This window comes from Cygnus atratus, chromosome 19 (assembly GCF_013377495.2).
Source record: "Cygnus atratus isolate AKBS03 ecotype Queensland, Australia chromosome 19, CAtr_DNAZoo_HiC_assembly, whole genome shotgun sequence".
NCBI lineage: Eukaryota > Metazoa > Chordata > Aves > Anseriformes > Anatidae > Cygnus > Cygnus atratus.
Window position 1 is genome coordinate 2,539,525 of NC_066380.1, and position 16,603 is coordinate 2,556,127.

General features: G+C 44.1%; 1 protein-coding gene across 9 annotated transcripts in view; it reads left to right on the plus strand.

Annotated features, from left to right (window-relative positions):
• RAB14 (RAB14, member RAS oncogene family) overlaps positions 1-16,603 on the plus strand; it is a 37,945-nt gene that overhangs the window by 12,950 nt on the left and 8,392 nt on the right. Inside the window, exons 1-2 of one of the 9 annotated variants that reach the window (XM_035555528.2) lie at positions 8,531-8,743; positions 9,916-10,171. The exons of 1 other annotated variant lie outside the window; for it this stretch is intronic. In XM_035555528.2, coding sequence (XP_035411421.1) covers positions 10,122-10,171 — 50 coding nt within the window. In that variant the 5' untranslated portion in view covers positions 8,531-8,743; positions 9,916-10,121. Of the gene's footprint in view, positions 1-8,530; positions 8,744-9,692; positions 10,172-14,222; positions 14,832-14,915; positions 15,214-16,282; positions 16,390-16,603 lie in introns of those variants that run through there. 7 more of the 9 variants (XM_035555530.2, XM_035555533.2, XM_035555531.2 and 4 more) reach the window with 7 other exon arrangements.

The window sequence follows — 16,603 nt, forward strand, 5'->3', positions numbered from 1 at the left end:
GCAGGAGGTGAAGGCGAACTCCGCCCTGAAGGAGCCTCCTGCAAATCTGCTCGAAGCCATGTCCGCGGATTTTGGGCTGGGTGCACACGGGGCCGATGCCGCTGCCAGCGTGGCGGGAGCGCTGCGGGGCGATGCGCGGCGTGCCCCTGAACGCCCAGCTCACCTCTCGCCAGCTGTCGGTTGCTGCAGTTCCTTCCCCTGCTTCATGCTTCTCCACGTTTCACTCGTGCCTTTAACTTGAGGGCTTGAAGCTATGCTGAGGTTCATTCTCTTCGCTGGCCGTTACTGCTTTTTTCCTGGCTTTGTCCCTGTGCCATAAAAAAACCCAAGTCAGATTGATTGTTTTTTTCTGTTTAGCTGGGGTTTTGCTTGTGATGTGGAAAACTTTGCAGTAACTGGCAAGTATTTCACTGTTTCTTAATATATTGCTCCAAGATCTTCTAAATGGGTTTCCTTCTGCTACATCTCCCCACATCTCCAGTTCCAGATATTGTTCTAGTTATTTTATTTCTTTTATGAGATTTCTTCTTTGCTTTTATATACTTCACCCAAGTATCGGTATATCCATACAAAAGAATATGTACAAGAAACCAGTAGTACAGTTCCCATATAGATTACATAGTCATTAATCAAACATAAATCACTGATACAGTGGCTTAATGAGCTGTAACTGCACATGCATGAGGACATGGATTTTATGGCTCATGTGCTTGGTGTCTGTCACACAGAGCAGATTCACTCCTCACGTGGTTGTGTTGGAACTCTAGAAAGGAAGACGATCCTTAAAATCAATCTGCTGTTAACCAGTGTTTGTGAGCTATCATATGCAGTAATACATACAAAAGTCATTGATATGTCCTCAGCATTACTCAGAAACAACTGAACTTTCTAACTTCTTGCATTTTGAAAGCAGTTTTTCCTACACACAACAAGGGAGTTGTGGGAAATGGCACAGGCTAGCAGGCACACCACAGACAGCTGTTGTTTTTCTCTCTCTACATCATGTCATCAGAGAGAAGCATTGTACGGAGACAGTGCCGCCCTGGCATTGGTTTTTACAAAAACAGTTTCTATGCCATCAACAATGCCTTCACTGGAATTGCAGGGAAATGGAACAATGACGGGGTTAATGACAAAAGCCAAGAGTAAATACTTCTCCTCTGTCATCGCTGTAGCTAAAGAATATTGCTGTTATCCTTTTGTTTTATGAGAACGTTATCATCTGGGATATTTTAGAAAGTCTGAAAACTATCTGCCATTTTGATTGTGCTATCTAGCAGAACTGTGCACAGCCAAGGCAGTAGCAAGCCTTTCATTAAGTCAGGAATATACATTACAAAGTGGTACGAACACCACCGCACGGTCACACACGTTCTCTTTTCATAACTGGAATTATCTACCCGATGCTCTGCACCATGTCCACATCAAGCAGAGGTATATTTAGAGCTACAAAGGGGTAGGCTCATTAGTGCTAATCAGTGTGTGAAATTCTGCTTTTTTCAAAATGTGTTTTAATTCCAAGTGTAAATGTTTAATTCTGTTTTTAATTAAAAAAAGACATATTATAATGCATAATATGAATTGCATTTATACCACAATCATTACACAGCTAAAGCAGTTCTTTAATTGTCAGTCAAATATGATCAGCGTAAAATCATTCAACTTTTACAAAATGCTGTTCAATTTACTTACTTATTTTGAAAAAAATATATATATTGTAATGTTTCCATGGAAATTTTAGGTCCCAGTTGCCACAACAAACATATTCAATTGCAAATGCAACTACTGCTGGGTTGTTGACCATATCAAAAAGTAATCTTGGCGTACTTAAACAGTTGAGATTGTTGCTTTACAGGAAGAAACCTCTTTCACTGCAGAGCCAGTGAGATGTGGGATTTTATCCCTAGTAGAATCAAGATAGCGTACTGATGTCAGGAAGAGCCTCGGGATTCGCCCCAACAGAAGGGCAGATACTTTGTGAGTGAGACAAATGATTGTCAGGTGTCAGCTCTGTGTTCTGTACCTGCAAGTACTACTACATAATTGTCCTTCATCCATTTGAAATTGGTGCACAAATATCTAAAGGTATTTGCTACTAGCTTCAATCATTGCTTCCTATTCCTGAGAAGCTCTGCATGGATCTAATCTTGATTTGTGCAAGACATTTGACTCACACATTGTTTCGCCACTTTTAAGATTTGGCCTATAAGTACGTTGTCAGATCAACCAGGAAAACCATACAACTTGCATGTCTTTGAAAGGGTGATGCTGGTATTTTGCAGGCAGTTCTGTTGCTGTAACAATGTGGGGTTTTTGGTGCCAAGATGTAAGCTCCGTGCTAAATGCTGCATGGAAGTTTGAATGCAGCATCAAATGTTAAGCTAAAGGAGAAGTAAACCAGACATCACAGTTCAAATATGATCTCCTAAATAAGTCAAAGCCAGTGCAGCTCAGCTTTGTTTTCAGGATAAAAGGAGTCACGCTGAGCTCTGGCACTGTCAGCTGGAGCCGCTGCTGTATGTGCTTGAAAGTTGGTGTTGCATGAAAGGTGGGCAAAGGGATATATTTCCATTTCATACTTCCATTCACTGCCTTCAGTGATGTACAACATTAGCAGAGAGAATCCGGCTGATTTGCATCTACTTAACACTGTTAAGTATTACTGTTGGCACAAATATTCTTGTACTATTATTAAACTTAATTTGAAGCTTTGAGATTGTGTATGCGCAAATGAAAAAAAAAAAAAAAAAGATTTGGGGCTACCTATTTTCCAAGAGATGAAGGAACTAAAAAAAGATAAAGAAGGAAGTAAGAAAAAAAAATGACCACAAAGACATTTCTGCAGACACCACAAAGCTGAAATGGTAAGATATGAAAGAAGAACCTAGAATCTTAAAATACAAGAAAGGACTGATTAGTCATTTCAGAGCAATACAGTGTTATGTGATCAACTCTCACAGAAGTATTATATATCAGAATAGTTCCTGAAATATCCCTTGCTGCTTCTTCTTTCTGTACTTGCCTACATAAACTTGAACACAGCCAGAAGAAGAAGCTGGGGTTTAAGGGCAGAAGAAAGACAGAGAAACCACATCTAAAGAAACATATGTTACTTTTGCTGCTATTTTATTGGCTGTATTTGTGATGTGAGAGTTTAAATTCTCACCATCTGGTCATTGTTACTTCTGGATAACTTAGATTTTCCTAACTATTGCTAACTACTGCTTTCATGTTGTCCTATAAATGCTTGCTGTGTTTTTTTTTGTTTTATTTTTTTTCCTTTAGTTGTGGTTTATGGATCATTTTTAATTTTTTTTTTAACCGTACAAAGCAGTATTTCTTGTAGGTTAAGCAAACTTGTGTTAGTAATTCCAACATCGAGAACCCGTGTTATGACTTCACAGCAGCTGTTGTGACTGCAAATAAGGAACTAGTGACCAATTGTCTGACATTTCCTTAGTCTAAGTTGCTGACCTTTTACTCTATGCACAGTATTCCAGCCCATTTTTACCATGCATACAGAACGCTGGAGGCCTACTTCTGTCATTTGAAAGTCTGCATATTTTTCTACGTTGCTGTTTTCTGCATTTCTATGTTGTTGCTGTCTCCTAATGTTTCTGGGTGCTGATGAGTGGGTGAAAACTTCCAGGTTGCAACGGAAAGGCAAATGCTCACTAGTTTCATGGAGCCCTGCTGTTACTTGTGTGCATGTGCAAGCTGAGCAGCCCAGGAACCGTAGCTCTAGAGATCCAGGAAGTAATGGCACAAATTCACCACCTCACAGGGGCGTTAGAAGATCTCAGTTGCAGACTTTTTTTGTTCCTTCTATTTTATCTGTGAAAATCTAATTGAACAAAGAAACTAAAAATTGTCCGAGATGCAACAATACCTGTTTAAAGCATTGGTCCCACTGAAGTGGGAGCATACTTACGGTTTGAACAAGCAGAAAAAAGCCTGGCTTCTATTTCCATTTTTTGGTATATTTGTGTCCTAGGGCAAGGCCCTCAGTCACATTGTTTTTCAGTTTCTGTATTTGTAGTATGGAAATTATAATACCTTCCTTCATAGGAATGCTGTGAAGATTACATTTTGTTTTGAAAGCACTTACTCAGAATTATGTAACAATTAAACCTATTACTGGTGAAACTGTTAATCATAGTGTGAGAGGGAGATCCCGTACATTTTATTATATCTAAGGTAGAGAATTTTGAAAATATAGTAAGTAATGTTACATTTTCAGGGAGTGTCTAGAACAATAGTAGGAAAGGAACCTAATGTAGGGTTAAAATAATATATTGTTGACAGTTTTTACCAGTAGGGATATAATATTCAGAAGAGCTTTGCAGAAGAATCACTTGTTTGGAGTATTTTAAAGCAGCCCATTGCAAAGGGAACACAAAGTGTTTCTCTTAGGAACAGCTATAAAGCAGATATTACAGTTCCCTTCTGCTCTGAAAACATCGTAAGTGTTCTTCATTTTTCATTATCCGTTGGTCCTCGGGCTGAGCTGTGTCACAAGGGAGAGCTAGAGTCCTGAAGAAAGGTATGGTGGCTTTTCTCCTCCAATCTCAGAAATACGCATGCTAAGTAAGGCGCACCTTCAGTTATTAAAGAACGTGGATGTCTGCATTTCCTGGGGCCAGCTTTAAGAATCAAGAGCTCTGTTTTGCTCCCAGTGACTCTGGGGATAGCAAAATGATGCTGAGGTTGCTGACAACTCATCTTGTTCAAGGATTGAACAGACTGCGGGGGAACCAAAACTTCCCAGCCTGGAGGTGGCTCTGACCAAGTGGAGTGGTTAAAGCAAGCCTTGTCACTGCTCTCCTTGGTATAAAGAAAGTATCTGGAGTAAGAAATGACTGTAACTTTCTGTACAGTTCAGTTCCACGTTCTTCATGAATGTTAACATGTAATTTAATCATTATTTTTAAAGTATTTTAACAAGGATGCAATCTAAATCAAGGAAGCAGATATTATAGATTATTGTATATAATTTATTTGAAAAGAGCAGAATCCGCAAACCTATCAACCGTATTAACTCTGAGTCTTTACTTTTTCCTGGGGTTTGTGGTAAAAAAAAAATAAATCCAAGAGCAATGCTTATGTGACCAGAAAATTTGGATGCTGTTCTTTCTTGACAGAGACTTCAGAAAGAGACACGTAGAAATGGATTTTCAAGAGCAGGCTGTATTGACCTAGCAGAAATCCACAAAGAAGGGTGGGACGATATGCAGTATTTCATCTCTAGCAATTTGGTATTGTTACCAATTTAGTGGGTTTTAATTACTGTTGTTAGGTTCTGCCCAGATGTTCAGAATGAATAAGCTGAAGTCAGCCTTTTCTCAATAACTGTTGTTGAAAAACTGCTGCAAGCTTTCAAGCACTCACAAGAATAAAAGAATCAAAGAAGAAATACGGATGCTATTATCCAGTCTTCTGTCTTGCTTCCATCTTTTGTGTGGTTTAAACTTTATAGGAATATTTGATAAAAACAAACAAAATGATTCAAAACCAGACCCTTTAAAGCAAATCTGTATTGCCTTTTAGCTCATCTGGCAAATGATGACAGTTTTATATAAAATACGTCTGGGAGTAAATCACAGAAAATTGAATTTCAGACAAAAAAAATACCATCTTGGTTAGATAACGGCTTCTAATCTTCTTTGTTGCGAATAATAACAATAATTATATTCCAAAACTGCTTTTGATTCTGTTCAGGATTGAAGTATGTTCTCCACAACCCAGTCCTCAGATTAAAGTGATTTGGAGAGTTGTTGACTTAATCCTGAAGATATGTCTGTGGCCACTGGAGGGGAGAAGTGCTTGTCCTGTTAGTCACAGAGGTGCAGTGCCCTCCTGTTTTAGGCAAGCAGTTCCGAACTGGGTGATGGTGTTGCTCAGCCCTACAGGAAAGCCAGGGGCACTCTGCGGTAACTTCATGCACTTTTTATGTCTGCAGAGTGAAAGGGCCAGGACTGCTTGGAATTTTCACCGGAAAAGAAGACAGAAAGCAAGCCAGCTCCTTTGCAGGCTGTGAAGGCTGTCATCCTTCCTGGGGCATCACAGATAACACTACCTGTCATGACTTGCATCTCGTGAAAACATGAAAGCTCACATGCTTCAACTACCAAGATGGCACATTAAATAAAAACTGTGGATTTCTGTGTGATATTTTAAATAGTCGTAATTTTAAAACCTGTTAAGGAAATGTTATTGTCTGTGTTAATAATATTTGGGAAAATACCAAACGCTTAAAGGAATTTTATTTTTCTTTAAAGACAGAAAAACAGGCTGTAACTGGGTCAAAATCGCCAGATCATTTTCCGGTTAAAGACTCCCTCTTGTGGAAATCATTCTTACTGACCTGTTTTGACCTATTTTTCTAGTAAAAGTCACTCCATGTAAGGTACTGCAAACCTTTAAAATGGCTCTGTTGCATGGTGTTGCCTATTTAAAAGTTAAGACCCTGGTACTAACAGCTGTGAAAGAAAGTTACCTGACGGTAGTCATACAATAGTCATATATTGCTAGCAGATTTTTTATCTTTCTACTGAGATCTCTTTTATCATCATTATTCACAGTATTTTTTTTCTTGTACATGTAATGGAAAAAAAAAGAAACCAGTTGTTTTTCATGTATGTTTTTTACCCTGGTAAGAGCCTTCTGCCCAGATGATGCGGAACTGAGAATCCCGTGCCTCCCCAGCAGGAGCTGAGTAATGTGTCAGGGAAGGGGTGATTCATAGAAAGCAGTCACTTCAGAAAACAGGGAATTCCCTGTACGTTGCTATGTTGAGAAAATGGGATTAGTAAAGCAGATGGAAAATACCCATTCTGGAAAGATATTTCCATGGCAAAGTTGATAGCAGCGGCACGCTGCTTTATGTGAAGGTGCAATTTGAATCTTGGACACGGAGACACAGCAGAGGTTGATGTTTTCCATAATGTGAGACTGACATCAAATCCTTATTATCCTCTAGTCATCTGTTAGGGGAGGAGATTACATTATTTAGATTCAGTGTCAAATATGTATGTGGGCAAGAAGCACTATTAGCTCTTTTCAGTCACACTTAAGCCTTAATCAACTTTCAGTTTTAAAGTAAGTAGAATCCCTCTGCTTGCTGTAATTGCATCTGGTTGCTTTTGTGCCCTGAAGCTGAGGAGACATCCTGCTCTGCCTCAAAAACACGGCGGGTGCTGTGTGGCTGCCCGCTAGCAGCCCCTGCAGGAATTTCTCCGCAGAGCTGTAACTGCCTTTGGCAGGTTTACTAGGCCCTAAGGCTTTCCAGAAAGACAATCTTGAAGGAGTTTCAATTAAATGCTACGTAGAGAAAAAGTGAAAATCTGAAAATAAGTCTGGAATGTTATTAGTCTTCATTTGGTACGTCAGAACTCATTTAATATTAAATGTTTCTACAATTTCTGTGTTCATATGCTGAAAGTCTGTAAATTGAGCTGCGCATCTGGGTAAGTTTATGGAACTGGAGATTCATAGAATCCTTCGTAATGATACTTTCACTGCATTTCTTCATCTCCTGAGCCACGGATTTTTTTTTAACCCCACAAGCTGTGAGATTTACGCAGCATCTTGTATTTTTATGTCTTTAGCATTGCCTGCACTGAGCGCTTAACGAGCACGTTTGAAAATGCAAAGCTAAAACTAACAAGCTGGTTAAAGCGTTCCAGGGGACGTTATAAAAGAAATGAGATAGGATATGGATTTTACTGAAATGGGAAACAGAACAAGTGCTTTCCTAGTTCCTGCACTGTTCTGTGTTTCGGTGCCTGGGTGCTCTGTGTACCTGTGCCTCTGCAGCCTTCGGGGCCGGCGTGTGGGAACTCTGCAACCGGACAGGAAACAGGGGTTTTGCAGCTAACGTGTGACCTACCTCGGGGTCTTTTTCTTTACAATTCATTAACTTTTGGGCTCGTAGACGTTAGCTAAAGACAGAAATTGGAAAATAATCGTGAGGATCCGCTGGCAGCCCGCGACGGCTGAGGCGGGCACGTCCCTGGCCCGCAGCCTGCCGCCATTTTCTGCCTGCCGGGGGCTGCCCGGGACCGCGTCTCTTTCCCTCACGAAAAGCACAAATTCCCCTCAGCGCCACCTCATTCCCCGTGTGGGCCTCACACACGGCCCCAGCCCAGCGAGACGCTGCCCTACCGCCAGGCCACGCGTGTCCCTCGTTAATTTTTACCCTCATTAACTCGCCGCACCCGGGGGGCTCCCGGCCCCTCCCCCGCTCACCTGAGGCGGCGGCGGCACTGCCTGAGGGGAGGCCCCGCCCCCCGCCCCGCCCGGCCCGGCCCCGCCCCTCGGCGCGCTCCCGCCGCAGGGCGTCGGAGAGGGAGGGGGGACAGGGACTGAGGCGCAGGCGCGGCGACGGGCGCGCGGCCGCCTCGCGCCTTTCCCGCCCCGCCCCCGGCGCGCTCCGCCATTGGCTGGGGCGCGGCCTCTCGCGCCCCGCTTTGTGCAGCCCCGGCGCCCGTCGAGAGTGGGAGGGGAAACCCCGTGCGCGCCGCGCCGCCATCTTGGGCCCGGGCGGGGATGGGGGCGCAGCGGAGCCGCCGGAGCTGAGCCCGAGGCAGCGGCGGCCGCAGGCGGGAACCCGCGGGGAGCCACAGCCGCACGGAGCCGCACGGAGCCGCGCCGAGCAGGCCCGCCCGCCCGCCCGCCCGCCCGCCGCCCCACAGCCCGAAGCCGAGCGCCTCAGCGCCCAGCGCGGGGGGGGCTCCGCGGCCAGGTACGGAGGGGCCGGGGGGAGCCGCGCCGCCGCCGCCCGTGCTCGGCCCTGTGAGGAGGGCGGCGGCGAGGCCCTGCAGGCCGCGGCGGGGCGGCGGCGCCTCTTTCTACTCCTCCATCTCCTCACGCACCGGGGCAGGCCCTGAGCAGCCGCCTGGGCCCGGCGGGGTGAGGCCGGCCCGGTAGGAGCAGGCCGCTGCCGGGCACCGCCTGCGGGCCTCGGCCGTGAGGGGCCTCGGCCCTGCTCCCGGGCCGTGCCGCCGCCGGGAGGTTTGGTGGAAAAACAGCGAGCGGGGGGGTGAGGTGGGAGCCGTGCTGCTGCCCGCCGGGGGGCTGACAGACGTTCTCTGGTCTCCTTTTGTCAGCGCTGCTTCTGCCCAGACAAGTTACTTTGTCACCTGGTTGTCTGGTGCCCGCTTGCACAGCATCCTTGAGGGTTCTCTGACATCTCTGCACAGTTCTGTCTTGAATTAAAATTATACTGAGTTCTCCTTGCTGCAAAGCCAGGGATAAAAGTGTTTGATTTGGTGCTTTCTCAGGCTGTGGCTGTATTGCTTTGGAGGAGGTTACATGATGTGAACTCTCTAGGCCTTTGAAGTATAGTGGTTCTTGTTTCTGAAATATAAAACTAGGCCTTGGTGTATAATATAGGTGCTTTGTATCCTACATCACTTCAAACCCCAAGATGGAAATCTTAACTCTTACAGTTACTGGACATTGTGATATGGGATGTGTGCTTTGGGATCTTTCTGTCATGGTTTGGATTGAGGGCCTCTCGTGCTGGGGCATTGCACGGGAATGGGAAGAAGATCCTAGCCCTGGGGGACTTTTTAAGCCTCATGGTGTTTACTTACTACGATTTAAGGAGAAATTTAGTGGTTTTCTGTAGGGATTTAAACAAGTCTTAAATCTGAATTGAAGGAAGAACCTCCTGTTTTTACTTTCTTTTTAAAGAAAAAGTTATTGTAAAGGACGGTAGTTTGAAAGCAAACCTGTTATACTGGAGGTACCAGGATTCAAAATGTAAATGGAACCTTTAAAGTTACTTGCTCACCCTTATGCATCCAATGGAACCTAATTATGATTCTTTCTCACTTTTTGCTGTATCTTTCTGGAACAAAGGAGGTAGACCTTAATTTTGTTCTAAAACCTTATTTTATTTTTCCCCCTAAGGTGATGACTCCAAACAGTTGCATGTTGTTCTGATTTCTGAGGCTGAGAACAGAACTCTTCTGGTTTTTGTGTATACTGCCCCTAAGCTTATCTGATATCTGTGGAACTTCGTTCCTCTGCTGCCAGGACAGACACGTGGTACAGGTTAGACTCTTATAGGAAGAGGAAACTAGGATAAATGAAGACATACAAATGGATAAACAACCATGGCTAAGAGAATGGACACCGGAGAAAGTGCTCTTACTGATGAGGACAGGTATGCAATATTTAATTTAGCTGCAGTGCTAGGGTGTGGTTAGCAAGAAATGATGTGTATGCATGTGAATGCAGGAAGCATAGGAAATAAAATGGCAGAACTTGATAGGGTGTGAAACCATTTAAAGGATAACCTGCGCGGCCTGTGCACAGCTGGACAGCTGCTGAGCAAAATGTGAAGATGGCGTGATACATTGACTTTATTTTAAATCAAAGCTGAGGCTTTTTATATAGAAAGAATGTAAGACCTGTGAATTCTTTAGAAGTACTCACTAGACCTCAGGCTGAGTTAGCGTGTTTAACATGATGAAAGAATATAGCAAATACATTTATTCCAAAAACAGCTTGAAAGAAGGCTCTGCATAGCAGCAAGCTCGTTAGTCTGAGCCCAGAAACATGCAGGCCTTGTGCATTTTCAGAGGGTATGGGCATGGAAGTAATAAGGAAATACGAAGTGATTTTCAAAAGCAGTTCATAAGAAGCTTCCTGGACCGCTATCGCTGAAGGTGAGTTCAGCCAGATTTACTTGTGCTTGGCTTTATCAGATGCTTGCTGAAGTCCAGTCAGGGAAACTAGAGAGGATGACTCTGGAAGAACTGAAGAATGAGTAAGAAACTGGCCGGCAGGAAGTAATCTTATGAAAGAGAAAGTGTTGGGCTGCTAACACAGCCTGCTCATGGGACTCCCTGGGGATCAGTCTCAGAAGAAGGTGGGTTTTTTAAAGACGAGCATACAAAAACCCGAGAAGAGGAGGAGGGGATGGAAAACAACAGGGAGGCTGTGGGACCATTCTCTTAAAGAGGGCTGAGGTGTTTATATGTTTAGGAAGACCTAAATCTCCGTGGTGCACGGAGGTGACAGAACCACAATGAAATGTAATGGTATCTCGGGGCTTGCTACGGACTCACCAATTCAATTGGAATTCACCAATTGGGTGTATTTGATAACAAAACCGTTATCATCTTCCAGTGTGGTACGTCTTTACAGGAGTTCACAATTGATGCAATTATAGACTGTATTTCCAGCAGCCCTCTAAAGGAAGGTACCAGTTAGACTGCGTTCTTTGGTGTGTTTGACAAAAGTCTTCATCAGGGGAGTAGTAAAATAATGAGTTGAAACAATTCTGCCTCTCACTAGATTTCCCTCCCTCCCCTCTGCCCACTTGTATCGATCTCTTCTCAGTGTTCATTGTGAATTAATGTCAGAGTAAACACGCAGGGAAGAGAAGGAAGATTATGCGCTGGGAAAGATCATAACTACCTGTTAGTTCTTGTGTAGAGATCTAGAATCTGTTCTAAATAATAGTGGTTGCATACAGTTCCCCTTATGACTAATATTTTTTCCAAATGAAAGAAAAACTAACATCATCTTTTTAAAAGTTGTTTCTGTTTTTGGATGTGATGGTACAGTGGCATCCTCTTTTATAGAGGGAAACTGAACTTGCCCTCTGAGTTTCTTTTCTGTCACATATCCCTGAGGAATGATCAAAAGAACACCTGGATGGCCAGATGATATTAAAAAAATAAATAAAATGCTTCAGACTAACTGAACAGCGGCCGTCTGGCTGCAGGGCGGTATGTTTTGAAGGGGAACCTGTAATATTCCAACTGTCCTGAGTTGGAAGCTGACACCTCTGCAGACAGCTATTGCTTCTGTGTGGGTTGACCAGCTAATGGATTCAGCGCATGCAGCGTCTAATAAAACCTGTGATTACAGGTTCTCGTCTCTCCTAATAACACACTGTTTCTTGCTCAGCATAAAGCTATGAAAATTCTCCATGCAAATGATATCCAGTGAAGACTTGAAATGGGCTGTGTCCTTGAGCTAAGCTCTGAGGAACTGCATGGGTCTCATGGAGGCTGCTGTGGCTGTAATTATCAACAGCTGGGTGCATCTGATGAGTTTGGTGGTAATGCACCTAGAACTACCTTGTTTCAGTCTGTACGGGTGGGTGCTCGTCCTTGGAATAAGGTGTTAGTGAGATGACAAAATGCTGGTGTAGTGCTTGGTTAGAGGAAGAAATACAGGTGTTACTAGTATCTTAGTAAGGTCACCTTCCCTTTTTTAAAAAAAAAAATGAAAAGATATACAGAAAATGGATTGTGGTGACACTGTTTTTAATCTAACTGCAATGCAGAAATTAATTGTAGAGGTTTTGAAGCTAGCAAAACTGTGTAGAGTGAAGCATGATCCTCTGGCTAGTTGCCGTTCAGAAATAATGCTCTGAACTCTGGGGAAGTTTTACCTCTGAAAAGGAGCCAGGACTTGTTCTGAGTTGGCAGACTTTGTTGGAAGAAAGAAGGCAAGCAGGCCAACCCTCAGACCCAACCTCTGCTTTCTGGTACGAGTAAGCCTATGGTTGGTTAACTTTGCTATCGTATTGTGTAACAGCAGCAGTGGCTGCAGGTAAGTTGTGTGCCAGTCCTGGGGCTCTTCCTACCGGCACGGCTGCTCCCTGCTCCCACCCCTCAGAGGACAACTCTGAACCCCTGTATTGGGAACATAGAGACTGTAAGCGTCTGGAGCAGAGGGCTCTGAAGTGGGAGTGGAGCCCCAATTCCTACAGAATATATATATATATAGAGAGAGAGAGAGAGAGAGCTGCATATAGCTGAAGCCATCAACAATATTAACCCTTATCACTAATACGTAGCTAATGTGCTGTGCTTACTGAATTCTGTTGTGCGCTAGTCTCCTCTGGACTTCCTTCCCCATCTGTGGGAAATACTGAGCTTGTAAGCTTTAAGGATGAATTTTTCCTGTGTCTTCTGTGTTCTGTCACACTTCAGCCCCTTCATCAGAGAACATTTCAGATCCACCTTTATTTTTAGATCTTGAATATCTTGCAGCAGGGGTTGTCATGTGTATCCACCTAGTGAAGTAATGGGATGATGTAAAATCGTGAAAAGCTTGAAATGTGTTACTACTAGCAAGGTTCTGTCCCGTTAAGGAGATTAAAATGCTGTTAGCTGCAAGGTGGAATAGTTTAATCCCAGATGATTTACTTAATGTCTATAACTCTCGCTTAATATTTTCATTTCTGCTGCATGATTCATCTTTAAACAGGGGGGAAAAAAGGGATGTCAATTTTATTCCATGATTTCAGTGTAGTTTGGATTCCTGCTTATCCTCCTTGGAATTTGAATGTTAAAAGCCTTTTTAAAGAGGCCATCTGTTCTTCAGGAAAGATTCCTGACCTTAGTATTAATTTGGAGCATTTCAGCATCTTTTCTGCGGCATGACCCTTGGAATGGATTTCCTACCAAAGCATTGCTTTATTGCTCAGTTTAACTCCAGAAACTGTTTAAACTTAGTATCCATCTCTGTAAGCTTTCAATACATCTGTCATACACAGTAACTTCTCCCTGAACTATCTGGGACTTGAGAGAAGCTCTAGGCTCCTGGCTTCAGTGCATTTCTCAGTATTGCTGCTAATCTATTTCTTTAAGCTGTGGAAAGAGCACGTTAGCTCTGGCTGCGCCCAGTGGGGTCTGTGGTGCATGTCCCCTCTGTGAGGAGTCTAACGTCGCTCTCAGAACGAGGGTGAGGTCTCACAGTGAATGTGGCTTGAAGTCTGCTAAGAAATGGGTGGGAAGGGGTAAGTGACTTTGTTGCCAAGCACAGAGTTTGGTTTTCTAGCTTTCACTTTGAAGTGGGAACTGATTTTGATGCATATGTTGCAAAGTAGTGACAATTTCTTTTATACTGAAATAGCTTAGTTATAGAATTCGTTACTTAAAGACTGTTACAAAAACTGACGTACCTCAGCAAGCAAAGAGTCCAGTAAGCAGAACCGCATATTTGTCAGTAAAGATTCTAGTTAGAGACTCGTTTCAGATTGTGGTGTAGCCTGCACAGGGGTCCTGGTTTGTCCACTTTTTTTTTTTAAAAAAAAGTCTTCCCCACCTTGCAGCAGTGCTTTTTGAAAGCTTTCATAGTGAGACGTGTGCCCTTCGCTTGTTACATACTGCCTTATTGTGAAGTCAGGTGTTCAAAACCACTAACCTTGGAGTATTTTGGAGTACTTAGCGTTCCTTAGCCAACTGGGATTGTGAGGGAAGAGGGGACAATGAAGTTTCTGCAGGACAAGTTTAATCACTGCATGAGCAGCTCCCTACCTTGAAATTCACAGCACTGCATTGCTGAACCCCTGTAAGTTAGCAGGTACTGCCATACGTACACCACCCGTAGGTACTGCTCAGAACAATACCGCCCTTCCAACGGGATGCGTATTAGTGCTTCTGAGCTCTTCAGCTTTCTTCCTGTGCTGCGGCCGGAACACCTACTTTCTTTGAGAAACAGCGTACTTTGTGCTGTCCTCCCGAAGGGCTTGCGCATATGAATTGGTCTGTTTAAGCTTTTGTGTACTTCATGGACATACCTCCTAGTCTTCCTGTTCAGCTGTCTGCCTAAAAAATGGATCAAGACGTGAACTCAGCCCTCCCAGCCTTACTTAGAAAGCAGGCGGCAAGTTAAAAGTACCTGCAAGAACAAGTGCATTGGATCAGAAGGTGCTTGCGGTCTGAAAGCTGCTGCTACTGGGACGTCTTGGAGTACTGGGACGTCTTGGAGAAGAGGAAGAACACGTGGAGATGGATTTGGAAATCTTGAAGTACCGGGTGTTTGAGCAGTGTCACAATAACTTGGATTCTAACCAGCAGGTACTTGCCGGTATTTGCCAGTGTTGGAAATAGTCAGTGCCTGTCTTGAAGCTGATGCTGTAACTCTGGATCTTTCACTTCCAGGAGACATGGCACTGCAGTTGCTGGCTTGCTCCACAGCGGACGAAGGGCAGTGTGTTGTCAGTCCTGGGTGTGAATCCTTACTCAGGAGAGCGGTAAAAGCGCTCTGAGCAGTTGCTGCTCAGATTGAGACCTGGGGTTGGCTGCTGTGTGGGCTGGCTGCACGCGGCTTCCCCTCGCTGCCGTGGAGGAACTTCCTCTGAAACTCTCTCGATGGAAACGACTGCTCTTGGAACCAGCGCGGCGCTTCCTCTGGAATTGTTTTCGCCAACGTGGACAAGAATTAAGCTCCAAAACAGTTGTGTGTTTACTATCATGGATTAGGCTTGGTTTAATAGCGTGTGTGTATGTTTAGGACTGAGTGTCGATGCTTTGGTTATCGCTTGGGAGAGAAGTCCTTGAATTCCCAGATCTTGAGCAAAGCATGGAGGAAAGGTGCAGATCGTACAAACCCCTCTTACCTACCTGCTGCAGCTGTCCCTCCTCCAAGGTCTAGATAGGGGTGTTTGCTCTAAACCTCAGCCGTGCGACGCAGCGGCTGTTGGCTGTGTGCTGCGAATGAGATTTCTTGTCAGTCACCTTTCTTGTGGCTGCAGGTCAGCGTTGGGGGTTAATCTTGGCTGAGGAAACACCAGTTTGCTTTTGAAAAAGGCACAGGCTCGTAAGCTTCCCTGTGTTTTCAGTTCTTTGCAATACTGCTTCAATTTGTCATGTGGATGACACACGGCTGAATAGAAACCTTTCTAGGCTGAAGCCATGTTCTGTATTACAAGTACTGCTGTGCCGCTGGCTGCCTGCCTGCCGTGCAGGAACAGGAAAGGAAGTGGTGAATTCCTAGCAGAAATCTTCGTTTGCTTCGCTGATGACACCTATAACTCTTAACTTAAAACCTGGGACAAAAGCAGGCGTTTCACTGCAAAATGACAAAGGTGAACCTGGGCAGTACAGACTCGTGGTTCTGCTAGCTGATGTTAGTTGGCGAGTCAGTTTACATCGCTAAAGCCAGTTCCAGTTCCTTCTACATAGGAAAATTCTGGAATGTTGGAAGTCCTTAGCCCAAATCTAACTTCAGTGCTATCACATCCACTGTGGAACATAGACTAGTGAGTAAATCTTACAGCACTGGTGAGCTATGCTATTTAAAAAAAAAAAAAAGCTGCTAAGCCTTGCTGTAATGTAGTGCTGCTGTGCTAACCAAGCCGCAGATGTGTTGACTAACTTCCTGAACATCTGACTTGTGGCTTGTGCTGCTTTTTGGACCTGGGCATGTAGAAGTCCAGGCTCCAGTTAAGGCTGCTGCAGCATTCTTGTGCTGTCTTAAGTGATTCTTAACTGTTGGAGGCAAACTGCACTGTTTGCTTCTGCTACAAGTCTCAGAAGTGTGGTAATAGTTCCAAATAGCTGGTTTTGTTAATCCTCTTCAGGTTTTTCTTTTGGAGTCGGACTTTATTTTCAGTTCCCATCGGCTGTTTGGTCGGTGAGTACTGGTCTACTCAGTGACTGTGCAAATCAAGAAGCTCCTGGAGCTTTTCAACAGCTTGGAGTCTTTCCTGATAAGGCTGAATGAGTACTAAGAGTGTGTTTCTGTTCAGAGTTCTTGCTGATAGAGGGTCAGAGCAAATGATATGGGAGTCTGGCTGGAATGGCTCTGGCACTGATTCAGTGATTGGGGAAGTACAACAACACTTGAA